This window comes from Limulus polyphemus, unplaced genomic scaffold, assembly GCF_000517525.1.
Source record: "Limulus polyphemus unplaced genomic scaffold, Limulus_polyphemus-2.1.2 Scaffold482, whole genome shotgun sequence".
NCBI classification, from domain to species: Eukaryota; Metazoa; Arthropoda; class Merostomata; order Xiphosura; family Limulidae; genus Limulus; species Limulus polyphemus.
In genome coordinates, this window is record NW_013666092.1 from 236,777 (window position 1) to 250,556 (window position 13,780).

Consider the following 13,780-nt stretch of genomic DNA (forward strand, 5'->3'; position numbering starts at 1 on the left):
AAAGGTCGGATACTTTTCTCACAGGCCTCATATACTAGATATACCTTGCAGGTACAAAGTGATTAAATTAATTACCATCAATCAGTTTTATTTTCTTCTTAGATTTGAGAAATATGTTTACTTTGGTGGCTGTTAAATGCTTGAAAGTAACTATTTAGCTTTAAAAATTATCCATTAATAATGACAAGAATAGAAGCTACAATAGGTTAACAAAATGTTTCAGCAAACAATATACATCATCAAGCTGAAGTGTTCTGGGATGAAAAAATTGGTGAAAGTTTTCCACATACAGGTTTTTATCAGCTTAATTTTTTTATCTTCCATTGATAGTTATGTTGTTTTCTGAATCTGTTAGATAGGTGTTTGGAAACACATTTAATGATAGAAAGTTTTTCTTAATCTACTTGAGGGCAGAAGAAACCATACTTGCTTATTTTGATCCATGTTGACATTATAACTTTCTCATATAAATCCTGATATAATATCTGTATGTAAGGTATCATTTAATCTTCACAATGCTTTTTACAGTAGAATTGTGGTTGCTTATTTACTGCCAATGCCTTTTTGGCAGGTACATTTTGTAGGCAGCACATAGTAGTATCAATGTCACATTTCTCTCCTTAGTAACAATCTTGAGATTATACCTGAAATGCATATTTGTTTGTTTGTTTTCATGCTTTTTTTAAACTTATTTCCAAATCATTCGAAATTCAGTCTGAATGAATAAAATTAGGATTATATCATTAAGAAACAATTACCAGAATACACTTCAACACAAATACTATCATTTTCAAACAGAATTACTGAGATAAAAGTGTTTTTTGTACATGTGTATTAATTACTTTTTTAATCATATCTATTATTTTACAATTTTAGTAAACATATGCACTTGCTCATAGCTGTAGTTGTTCAAAGATGATTCATTATTACAGGATCTCATTCAGTAGGATGTATCCATGGGTTGTACTTCTTATTATAGGAGTTCATTCAGTACAAAGTAACCATGAGTTGTATTGATTATTACAGGAATTCATTCAGTATAAAGTATCCATGAGTTGCAGGCCCATACATTGAATGTTTGAAATGGCATTTCTAATAGGTGAGGTCAAAAGTCAACACATGTTATGCAAAGCATGCTAATGCTACATGAACATGAATTTAGTGACTGTGTAGCAAAGAGTTTCAGTAACATAAAAATATTTGGTACACTGAAGCATGTTTTTAAGCAGTCAGCCAGTATCTGGGGCCTATCCTGGAGAGATATAGAGCAATGTAGACTATGTAGAAAACACTAAGTACCATTAGCAGCTGCTCTATAACTATAAAAGCATAATTTTTTTACATTTTGGGGGGTTCGGCCAACCCCCCCCCCCCCCCATTATATTTTTTATGACATATTTCAAGAGGTGTGACGTATCTTATAATGTGTTCAAAACTTTGATGCACTCAAAAGAATAATTTTAAAAATATGTAATATGTAAAGGTAATTTGAAAAGTGAATTTAAATATATTATACCAACAATTTTTTTTTCATTTCTACCTCACTATTAAATTGCTAAAACTGATATTGTTAATTCACTGTTACTGTGACATTACACCTTTTGTAGAACTCTTGAGTACCTGTTGTTGTTTTTTAATGGTGGATTTTGGTGATATTCAATTGTATATTATGTGAACAAAGCAAGAATGAAGGACACATTGGGATTCTGATTACTAATTTATTACTCTTTTGAAAAATGGTTAAGAATTTAGCTTTTATTTTATGAAAAAATTATAATAGCCTGACTACTACTGATTTGAAATGTTATCGGGATATAAAAGTGTGTATATTATGTTGTTATTGTTAACCCTCTTGCTATGGATAGGTCAAAGGACACATGTCAATTAATACAATAGTGTAACTTTGATACATACCATTGTCATGTGACTTGCTGAGTTGCATATTCAAACTTGTTTTAATCCTTTCATTGTGGTCAGATCAAAAAGTGCATGACACAACATTTTAAGTTATTTTCATACTTGTATTAAATAATTTCAGTATTATTTATTTCAGTAGAATTGACATCAAAACGTAGTTTATAATGCAAATTTTAATATTATATATGTTTTAATTTCTTAATTTTAAAGTAAATATAAAGAAAAAATGCCAAGTATTATATTCTGTTTTTCACATAGCATTTCCTATTGTTTTATTGCTCTGTTTATAATTTATTATGCCTACCACTTAATGTGTGAAGTGTTAACGAATTATAAATTCAAATTATAGATATTGAAAAGCTATAATATTATATAAGAACTTCATACCTCTTTGATTTACTGAGATATCAATATATTTAGTCAATCTTGTAGTTTGGCTCCTCCCACTGCTCCATTCTTTCAAAGACCCACCTACTTTTTTTGACCAAGAGCTTATAACCAATAGAATGAGCAGTTTCTTGTGTATGTAAATCTTATAGCTATTTGTAAATTTTGCTGAAGCTGTTGAAGTGTCATGACCAGTTGTTGGTCTGAAGAGAAATGGGATTTTTTAAAACTCATATATAGCTTGTTTAGAAACTCAGATATATTACAGGGATTTTTTGTGCACTGATATAGCAAGTTGATAATCTTTTTTTGTAATATGTATGTTTGAAGTGTACAAAAATTAATAGCTCTTCACCTTCCACTCAGAAGAATAAACAAGGCTTATGGCAAGGCTTAGCATGTGTGACACTCAAGCATAAAATCTCGTAACCACCCTCAGTACTTGAAATCATTGTTTTTTGAAGTATCTTTTATTTATTCTTCTATGTTTTAAGAAAAAATAACTAAAATGTAAGCTTTTGTGAATAAATAATAACATTATACATATGTAATATATGGTAGCCAAAATTTCACTGTATTTTGCAAAATACTAAAATATTGGTATTATAGTTAGAGATTTATACTCTGTAGATCTATATAGTTATGTCTACTGAATTTGTATGATTCTTCTAAATGTCTAAACTGAGGTAAAATAAAAGCAAATAATGCAACATTAGAAGCTCAACAACTTAAAAAAGGAGGTTATTCATAACATTTTAGAAAGGTACAATACTTTACAAATGTCTGTACATCTCTACAGTATACCACTAAATTTTTAACGTCCCATAAGGATTACCAATATTGAAAGAATTGCAATGTTTGTTGTATGAGCACAAAACCATATAATAAACATTTTGACAGATTCAAAGTGCAGTCATTACTCTGGAGAATTTTTTGTTATAAACACTGTAGGATAGATACATAAGCTGATAAATTCCACATCCTGTTGTCGGCATAAACATTTTCACTGATTCTACATGCAGTGTATTACTCTGGTTAATTTTCTTAGTAAACTCTCTTAGATATATAATCCAATACATTACACATCCTGTTCTCAGAGTATGGGTCAAGCTGGTTATCTTTTCATGCATACTTTGATGCTTTCAGGGGTATCACATTAGTGTGTCAAGTAAAGAGTCTAATAACACATGTAGTGACTTGTTGCTTTATTTTCAGTGGATTTCTACTTCAGTCATTGACAATAAAATAAACACAGAAAATATATGTGAAATGTTTAGCAGTTGAAACTCAAGAGAAGTACTTGAGTAATTTTGTGAACAGTAATCAAGAAAAAAAAGGGCACAGCTGCTCATTTTATTTCTGATTTTACAACTTTTTATTATACTTTGCTTTGTCTACTGGCTGAAAAATAAAATATACTGTTAGGGTAGAGGTAATAGCAGATAAAATATAGTTTTATATTTACTTAGGATTACAAAAATGAAATTTGACATGTTTGAGACAAAGAAAAGTATTTTTCATCTTAACATAAAAATCACTTTGCTCTCAGACTAGTCAAAAAAGATTCAATTTATTAATGGAAGAATTGTTAGTAAAAATACTTCTTTAAAAAAACTGATTTTTTTGTGTACAAATGACTTAATGTTTCCTAAAAGGTTGCAAAAGTTTGTGAAGATACACATACTGTTTTAGTTTGAAACTATATACAAGTAAAAATGGTCATGTGGTCAGTCTGAGATTGAGCCTGTATTGAGAGAGTTAACATAACAATATTAATTAGTATTGTATCACAATGATTTCAGTGATTTACAAAACCTTGAAGTTTTATGTGTTTTTCTCATATCTGCTCGTATTATTAGTGGTTTGTTCTTTTTTTTCCCTCCCCATCAAAATTTATGTAACTAATTCAGGCATAAGGTAAGCAGCAGAAATAAACTGACAGAAGAATATCAAAGTATATTTTAGTTAGTAGTTAATATCCATTCTCTCAGCTGACATCTGTATTAAAGTAATTATGACATCAAGCTTTCTCTCTGTCACAGGGTGTTACTCTTTATTTATCAACTGTGCCCATATATTTATCTCTTGGGTATTCCAAGTGTTCTACTATTAGATTTATCTACATCTGTATTTAACAGGTTTGTGGGTGAAAATGCCCAGATACCAATGCATTATTGTCTTACTGTAGGTTGCTTGCATTTTCAGTCCCACATTTGAAGAGTCAGTGCTTTTGTGCATTTTGTATTTAACCAACCATCTTGTGCTTCCTGAATTTCATCATTTCTTATTATTATTAAGCCTCTTAACATTAGTGAAGTCAAAAGACTGCTTTGTATGGTCACTGTTGTTGCCATTTTTCAGCATATGAATATCAGTATTTTCATCTTGAAACTTAAGGATGTTTTAAGAAATATAACAATAAATTTAAAGCATGTTTATCTTCTTTCTTGAAATATGGTTTCACTGTGAATTACATGTAACCTATCAATTGACAAAAATCAACTTCTAATGAAGTTTTTTTTTCCCTATTAGGTTTCTGTTGAATATCTTTGTGTAGCAACAGGTTTGATGGATGATGCAGACGAACATGACATTTCTTCCTCTTCTAGCTCCAGCCCCAGCTCTTTTGGTGGTGTTGCAGCTTATCACCAGAGGGAACAAAGCCTTGCAGCAGCAGGCCTAGATATACATTCCTGTTTACATTTTCTTCTAGACCTTTACAGTCAATGGTTATCAGCTAGTTCCTGTACACGTACTCCATTGACTCTTTTAAGCGAAGTGACTCGATCAGTAAGTTATTCAAATATAAACCTAGCTTGGTAATTTTTGCAAAAATATAACTTGTCTGCCGATAGTTGTTAGTTTCTACACATGATCTGTATTAAGTGAAGTAACTCGATCAGTAAGTTATTCAAATATAAACCTAGCTTGGTAATTTTTGCAAAAATATAACTTGTCTGCCGATAGTTGTTAGTTTCTACACATGATCTGTATTAAGTGAAGTAACTCGATCAGTAAGTTATTCAAATATAAACCTAGCTTGGTAATTTTTGCAAAAATAAAAATCTATCAATGGTTGCTAGTTCCTGCACATGTACTCTGTTAAGTAATTTGATTAGTAAGTTACTCGTATGTTAACCTAGCTTATTAATCTTTTAAAGCATGAAACTAGCCTGTTGAAGTGATTGCTTCATAAAATTTTCAATTGGAATTGGATGGTCATTTACAAACCTCTTGTTAGGGAATTTGCTAATTGGTAAGTTTTAAAACATCAAAGAATTCTGAACAAGGTGACTTGATTGGTTAGTTACTTAGACATAAATCTACATGATCTAGGCTGAGGTTTTAATGCCCTTTAAACTCTGTTTAGATTAATGTAAACTTTTACATGAAAAACCTGATAAGTGAAAGGAGACTGGGACAACAACTTTAACTTTACCAGTGAACTATGCAACACTGCATTGTTCACTTAAAAGGCTTCTTACTATACATTTAACTCTCAACATAAGCTTGGTCGAGTTGACTGACCACATGACCTCTTTGTACTTATTTAAAGTCTTTATAGTTTTGATACTACTAACTTTTAATATAGTATATATGTCTTTACAAAATTTGGCACACTTTCAGTAAATGTTATAACTCTTTCAACAAGAAATCATATTTTTTAGTGAAGTATCTTTAATAAACTGAAAAAAAGTTTGTCCGTGAATATATTGAGTATTTGTTTTGTCTAGTCCATGTGGAAAATGATTTTCATGTTAAGATTAAAAATACTTTTCTTCATCTCAAAAATCTCAGATTTGATTTGCATAATTTCTAAAAACTCCTAAATACATTTCCATGTTTGTTTTCAGCAAAACTTTATATTTTATCTGTTATTTTCTCTACCCTAACTCTATACTAGGTTGTTCAATTTGACAGACCTCGTACCCACCAAAAAAAAAAACAAAAAAACTTGAAATAAGTCTAAATTACCCTTTTTTCCTTTCTATAATGATTTTCAATTGTAACATGAAAGGATATTTGTTTATCCCAAGTAGATTTCAACTTATAACAGTATACATCTATTTATACTTAAATTTTATTGTTTTATTGCACTTTTAACCATGTCTAACTACTATTTACATCATTATAAGTTGTAAATCACTTGTGGAATGTGGAGATCACATTGCGCTATTGAATTACGTTACCAAGGAGCTGCTCGTGCATTATTATTATTTATTTTACCTAATCTAACCTTAACTAACCTGAAGAGATCCCTATTTTTACATTTTAGTTACTTTTCTAATAATAAATTAAGAATAAATACGAAAAACAAGAAATAAAGTATTTACCTGGGCCTTGTTTTTATTTGCCCCACGACGTGGATTCCTGTACGTGGTGATGGAACCTCCCAGGGAAGGTTCTGTATTTTCAGTTACCTCCTCTGGGATCTAAACATCCACCCACGTGTTTGCCGTGCGTAGCGACCCGTGAAGAGGAGGAGAGGATCCTGGTGGTTGAGTGGTGTCTGGGGCACTGCAACACACCAGTTTGGCCTTGAATTCCTGTAGATGGGTGGCCTTGGGGTGGCCACCAGGGTCAATCGGCTGGTCTACTTGGGCTAGGGTCAACTGAGTACCAGTGTTGGACATTCTCAACGGGTGTTGTGGACATTGTGTCTGATGCTGGTGTTTGGGTATAGTGCTCACAAAACCCTGGCATTGCTGCAGTGTCCTTGTTTGACACTGTAGTGCATCCCCTCGTAGGACTCCGTGAAGGGTGGGGTCAGTGGGCACTGAATCTTTTTCTTTTATTATGGATCCCCCCAATCCAAATAAAAAAAGTGTAAAAACTCTGTTAATTGGTAAAAAACTGTGCCTAGAAGACTCTGAAAAGCAGTCTCCACCACTATGTGGACCTGTACCTCACTTTCTGATCTTGCATTCACTATCTGGTAAATCTTTAGGGCAAATGTGTCCCATTTTTATTCAGAAGGGATTAGAGGAGCTTGCTGGCTCTCCAAAGTCAGTTAAGAAGCTCCATTCTGGAGACATCTTGGTTGAAACATCCACAGCAAAGCACAGTGAACTCCTCTTGAATTCAAAGGCCATTGAGGTTACTCCCCATGCTTCTTTGATTTTCCTCATGGGGAAGTATTGTCGAAAGGGACTTAAAGTCTATCCCCGAGTCGGAGATCCTTGCTGGTTTACCCAACCAAAGATTTTCAGGAGTTCGTTGAATCTCCACTCGTCAAGATGGTATTATGGTGCTGACTTCTGTTCTGATTTTGACGTTTTCATCACCACGTCCACCTGCCACTGTTAAGGCGGGTTATTTGAATTGAAAGGTACGGTCCTATATTCCCAACCCTCTCCGATGTTTCCAGTGCCAGCGATTCAGTCAATCGAAGACATCTTGTCATGGTTCTGTAACATGTGCTTGTGTTGGCAAGGACCACGACGCCTCTGAGTGCAAGCTGGACCCTCACTGTGTTAATTGTATTGGTTCCCACCCCCTCTTACTTTAGGTCTTGCCCTAAGTTGGTGGAGGAAAAAGAGGTACTGCATTTGAAGACTGTTCACAACATTTCTTACCCAGAGGCTCGGAAGCTATTGTTCCCTACTCCATCTTGGACATATGTCACTCCACTGGTACAGTGGGGGTGCAGACAGACCATTCCATGCCTCCATCTGAGTCTTTTTCATGCTATGTGAGGGGTCTTCTGCCCTCCATGGATAATAGAGTTGGCCGGTCTACGTCTACTCCAATCTCTGTCCCTACTATTCCTTCCAGTGACTGCCTGGGTCAACCTCCTGGGGCACCAGTGTCCGCTCAGGTCCTTCTTTGGCCCCCTAAATGCAGGACGATCATTCGATCATGTTCTCAGTCATTGAATTCTCACTCTGATGACAGAGATCTGCCCACTCGATCAAGGGCAGGATCCATGGAGGTCGATCGGCCTTCATCTAGTAAAGAAAAACGGTGTGGTCATAAACCGAAGGGTTCTCCACCCTGTTCTCCTAAACCTACATAAAAATTGCCATTTTGAGACTGTGGAACTGATGGGGTTTTCATTCTAATCTCAATGACATTAAGGCCTTGATCAACTCCTATCATCCCGTATGCCTCTCCTTACAGAAAACATTTCAGAAACTTGCCGATACAGCCACCTTTTGGTCAGTTTCTTTGTACTGGATTGACAGGTTGTGTGATGGATGGGTGCATGGAGGAGTGGCACTGCTGATCAACCAGCATGTGCCCTCCTCATCTGTGTCCCTCGATACACCCTTGGAGGCCATAGCCATACGTGTTTCCTTGGGTCGTAACATCACTGTTTGTTATCTGTACCCGTCTCCTGGGGAGACTTATGATCAATCAGACCTTGATGCTCTTGTTGACCAGTTGCCATCTCCCATCTTCTAGGAGACTTTAATGAACACAACACCCTCTGGGGTGGTGCTGATATTGATGGGAGGGGTCATTCCTTAGAGCATATGCTCTTGGATCACAACCTTTCTCTCTTCAATACTGGAACATATACTTATTTTTATGCACCTAGTCAGTCTTTTACTGCCATTGATCTTTTGATTTGCTTCCCTTCACTTTTCACTTGCTTTCCTTCGATGGTCGACAGAGACCCATGGGGCAGTGATCATTTTAATATCATTATGAGGGAGGTTGGCCATGGTCAATGCCACCTGACCCGAGTGCCACAGTGGAAGTTAGACCAGGCTGACTGGCCATTTTTCACCTCTCTCTCCGAACTTGATCCTGCCTTTGTCTGTCTGCCATCATTAGATGACTGTGTGGTTGCAGTGACTGACTGTATCATCCAGGCAGCTGCTCATTTTATTCCTAAGACCTCGACACGTTTTCCACAGTATCCTCGTCCATGGTGGAGTCCTGCCTGCCAGGAGGCATGGAAGGCTCAAAAACGGGCCTGGGATACCATCGGATGGTATCCCTCTCTTTCTAACCGCATTGTTTATCAGCGTGCCCATGCTCGGCAGGTTCGACATCAAAGCCAGAAGGAGTCTTGGATTAAGTTCACTACTAGCATCTCTTCTACCACCAGTTCCAAAATTGTATGGGACAAGATTTGGAAAGACACTTGGAGGTATGCTTCTCATCCCCTTTCTATCTTGCTCTCCAATGGCCAGGAAGTTGCTGATGTCCAAAGCATTGCTGATTCTCTCGGCCACAGCTTTTCTCGTGCTTCTAGCACTTCTGTTTCTTCCCCTGCCTTCTTGGCCATCAAGTCTCGGGCAGAGCGATCACCTCTTTCCTTTCGGGCCGATTGTCTCTATGACTATAATTGCCCCTTTACACTGGTGGAACTCAAACTTGCTCTTCATCGGTCTAGTATATCGGTCGAACCTGATGGTGTTCATTATGAGATTCTGCGCCATCTCTCTCCAGCCTCTCTTGCTATTCTTCTGGTTATTTTTAACCGGAGCTGGCAGGAGCATGTTTTTCCTGATGCTTGGTGCCAGGCTATTGTCCTCCCTTTCTCTAAACCTGGGAAGGATCCCAAAATTCCTTCTAATTATCGTCCCATCACTTTGACTAGATGTATTTATAAGGTCTTAGAGAGGATGGTTAATGTTCGTCTTGTTTAGTTCCTCGAATCGAACATGCTCCTCTCGCCCACCCAGTGAGTTCAGTCGACAGTGCTCCAACGTGGATCATCTGAATCGACTTGAAACATCGATCAAGGAAGCCTTCCTGAAGAGAGAACACCTTGTTTCTGTGTTCTTTGATCTAGAGAAGGCTTATGACACTATGTGGAGGTATGGCATTTTGCAAGACCTCCACTCCTATGGGTTGCATGGCCATTTACCCATTTTTATTCAGAACTTTTTACTGAACAGGTGATTCCAAGTCCATGTGGGTTCAACTCTTTCCCGTTCCTTTCCACAGGAACTTGGAGTCCTTCAGGGCTGTGTCATGAGTGTCACACTTTTTAGTGTTAAAATTAATGCTATCACTACTAATCTTCCTCCAACTGTTGCAAATGGGCTCTATGTCGACGACTTCCACATCTCGTGTCAGTCATCGAACTAGAGGGTTATTGAACGGCAGCTTCAGACTGCCCTCAATTGCTTGCTGACGTGGACCACGGCAAACGGTTTTACATTTTCTTTTTCCAAAACCGTTTGCATGCATTTTTGCTGCCAACAGGGTCTCCACCCTAATCCCAAGCTCTGTCTCAGCAATATAGTCATTTGTGTGGTTCCTGTCAAGTGTGAGGGCTCTGAACATCCTCCGTGTCGTCTCTTCCAGTTCTTGGGGGCAGATTGATGTTCTATGCTCAGGATCTATTCGTCTCAGCGATATAGTTATTCATGTAGTCCCTGTCAAGTGTGCAAGGGCTCTGAACATCCTCCATGTCCTCTCTCTTCCAGATCTTGGGGCAGATTGATGTTCTATGCTCAGGATATATCGTGCCCTGATTCAATCCAAACTGGACTATGGGTCTGTGGTTTTGCCAGGACCTTGGCCTTGAAGATGCTGGACCCCATTCACCATCTGGGGCTTCGACTTTGCATCGAAGCTTTTTGCACTTCTCCAGTCCAGAGTTTGTACACTGAGTCCCACAAACCTCCTCTTCACCTCTGTCATTTGCAATTTTCTTTACAATATGCTACCAAGCTTCGATCCTTACCACGGCATCCCACCTGGGATTGTGTCTTTCTTCCTTGGTGGGCTATGCTCTTTCAAAACAGATGATCTGCAATTCCTTCCTTTGGCCTTCATATCCTGGCACAACTGGCTCAATTGGGTCTGGCCTTGGATGACATTGCTGTCCCCAATGATCAGCCCCTTCTGCCATGGCATCTTACCATCCCTTCCTGTGACCTTTCATTGAGTCATCTGAGGAAGGTGGATACTCCCGATTGGAAGTACTGTCTTCTTTTTGCTGAACATCTTTCGGGCCATTCTTCTCTTCCTATTTACACGGATGGTTCGAAATCGGGTGACTCTGTAGGCTCTGCCATGGTGTGCTGTGGCTCAGTAGTTGCTCGCAGGATCCCCTCTACAGTTTCTGTGTTCACTGTCGAGTTGTATGCTATTTCTCTTGCCCTGGATCATGTTGAAGCTATGCAGTACACTGATTGTACTATTTTCACTGATTCTCTTAGCTCTCTACTGTCCCTAGAATCGTTTAATGTTAGTTATCACCCTGTTCTCGTCGATATTCAACAATGACTGACCCATTTTTCTCTATCTTCTGTTTCCATCCAGTTTTTCTGGATACCTGGCTACGTCGGTATTCATGGGAACGAGTCCATCTGCTCTGGTGCCGTCACGGCCATGCCTGTCCCGTACATGGACTACAGTCCTGTCTTCAAGGCACAGCTTTATGCCAGTTGGCAGTTGACTTGGGGTGAGCAACGTCATAACAAGCTTTTTCAGATCAAACCTTCTGTTGGTCTTTGGCTGTCTTGCTTCCGTAAGGATTAGAAGGAGGAAGTTGTCCTGACAAGGCTATGCATTGGTCAAAGTTTTTTAACTCATTGTTTTCTTTTATCTGGTATTGACCCACCAATGTGTATCCATTGTGACACTCAAGTCACAATAGCCCACATTTTACTATCATGCCATCGTTACGACCGTGAGTGGCAGCACCATTTTAGACACATGTTTTGGAAGAGTTTACCCCTGACATTGGACAGTGTCATTGGCAATGGTGACACTCTCCGACTTGATTGTATTTTTAATTTTTTACTCTCTATTGGCCATTTTAATTGTATATAAATATTTTCTCCCAATTTTGGACATATTTTGGTTTTAACTTGCTGTATGTTTACATTTTACTCTAATTTACTTTCACTGTTTTTACCGGTTGTTTGGCACAGATAGCCTCATTGCTTTGTACCATAAAACACCAACCAACCAACCTTTTTTTTGCTGTTGACTATCGATGATACTTAACCCTACTTTTTTATATACAAATGGTAGTAACATTTAGTCAAATAATGCACCAAAGAACATAGAATAATAACATGCAGAAAGCAGACAATTTCCCCTAACTATCACAATTTTTCTGACTGTTTAACTATGTGACAGGAGCTTTTACAAATTCATTCAAGCTAATCACTATCTTTCCTGTGGGATTGAAGCTTGTACTAACAGTGAAATAGACAATTCTCCACTCAAAAAACAACATAATGTTAGATCGTCAAGAAATTAATGTCTCTTTTCTTTTAGATGAAAAAACCCGAACAACTTATATATCAAAACAAAATGTTTATTTAATGAAATTGTCTCTATTACAAGAAGTTTATCACAGACCTACATCTATTTTCAAATTTTGTTTAGGAACAATAGAGGAACATTTTTATCATAAGCTTTTACGTGAAAAAGCTATTAAGCGAAAACAAACTCTAGGATCAGGACTCCTGGCTAACAGGGCAAATACTCTACCAAGGAGCTGTCCAACAATAAAAGCTGGTTCTGTCATTTTTCATCTTTAAGATTCTTACTACAAGTATGATCACAATACAGTTTTTATGATTAGGGGTTGATTTATCACTAGTTAACCAAATTATACAAAGTGGTAAATCAGCACACTAATTGCATGATCATAACTTAGTATTGAAGGCTGGTACTTTATGAAACAGAATCAATAATCTTTACTTTTTGTGGGGCTTTTTACAGGGAAAGTTTTAAATAAGTAACTTTTGTTGTCCATATATTATATAACACGTAAATCTGCATGGTCAGCACATCCCTCCTTTGCTCATCAAAAGTCTTTTTTTTCACTCTTATGCTTTCCTTCTGACATATACTAAAATATATTTCCAATAGGTACTTACATCCTCTCACACTTTCCATCCTTCCTTCCCATTTATAACCGATGCTTCCTTTTTGCCTACTCTTGAAGTGATAGTTCAGTAAAATCAAATAGAGGGAGTCACAGGTGTCGGGAGGGTGTGACGCATTTCTATTGGGGAAGGGTCGTTACATGATGATTTACATGTGAGAAGCAGTAAACCACATTGAGCGTGGGGTATGTGGGAGCTCAAGGCTTATGGCATGCGAAAAAATTTTGTATATAGAGGGCAGCAATGAGAAGAGATACCTATTGGAAATATATTTTCGGTATAGAAAAGTAATAACTTTTAAACACTTTATTAACTGATTCCTTGATATGCTGAGATGTGACCTAAAATGAGTAATTTTGTTCTTCTATATAATTCAAAAGAGTGAATCAGTTGTATTTGTTTTCATTTTAGGTAGTGTTCTTGTCTGATATCTTCATGGAGCGATCACAGTTTGAATGGATGTTGGATACATTTCTTGAACTTCACCGTGTGCATCCAGCTGAAGATGAAATCATGGCCCAATATTTAATTGTTGGCATCAGTAAAGCAGCAGCTGTCTTAGGAGTAGTAATTATTATTTTTCAATTATTTTTCTTTCTTTGAAAATGTTAGTTTCTACTGGAATAATAACACTGTGTAATAATAATGATATTTAATTCTAAATA

At 36.9% G+C, this 13,780-nt stretch overlaps 1 protein-coding gene across 1 annotated transcript in view; it reads left to right on the forward strand.

Moving 5' to 3' along the window:
- LOC106458536 (huntingtin-like) overlaps positions 1 to 13,780 on the forward strand; it is a 269,635-nt gene that overhangs the window by 234,087 nt on the left and 21,768 nt on the right. The window contains exons 47-48 of the mRNA XM_022384781.1: positions 4,837 to 5,094; positions 13,527 to 13,682. Of these exons, the coding sequence (XP_022240489.1) occupies positions 4,837 to 5,094; positions 13,527 to 13,682 (414 nt within the window). The remainder of the gene's footprint in view (positions 1 to 4,836; positions 5,095 to 13,526; positions 13,683 to 13,780) is intronic.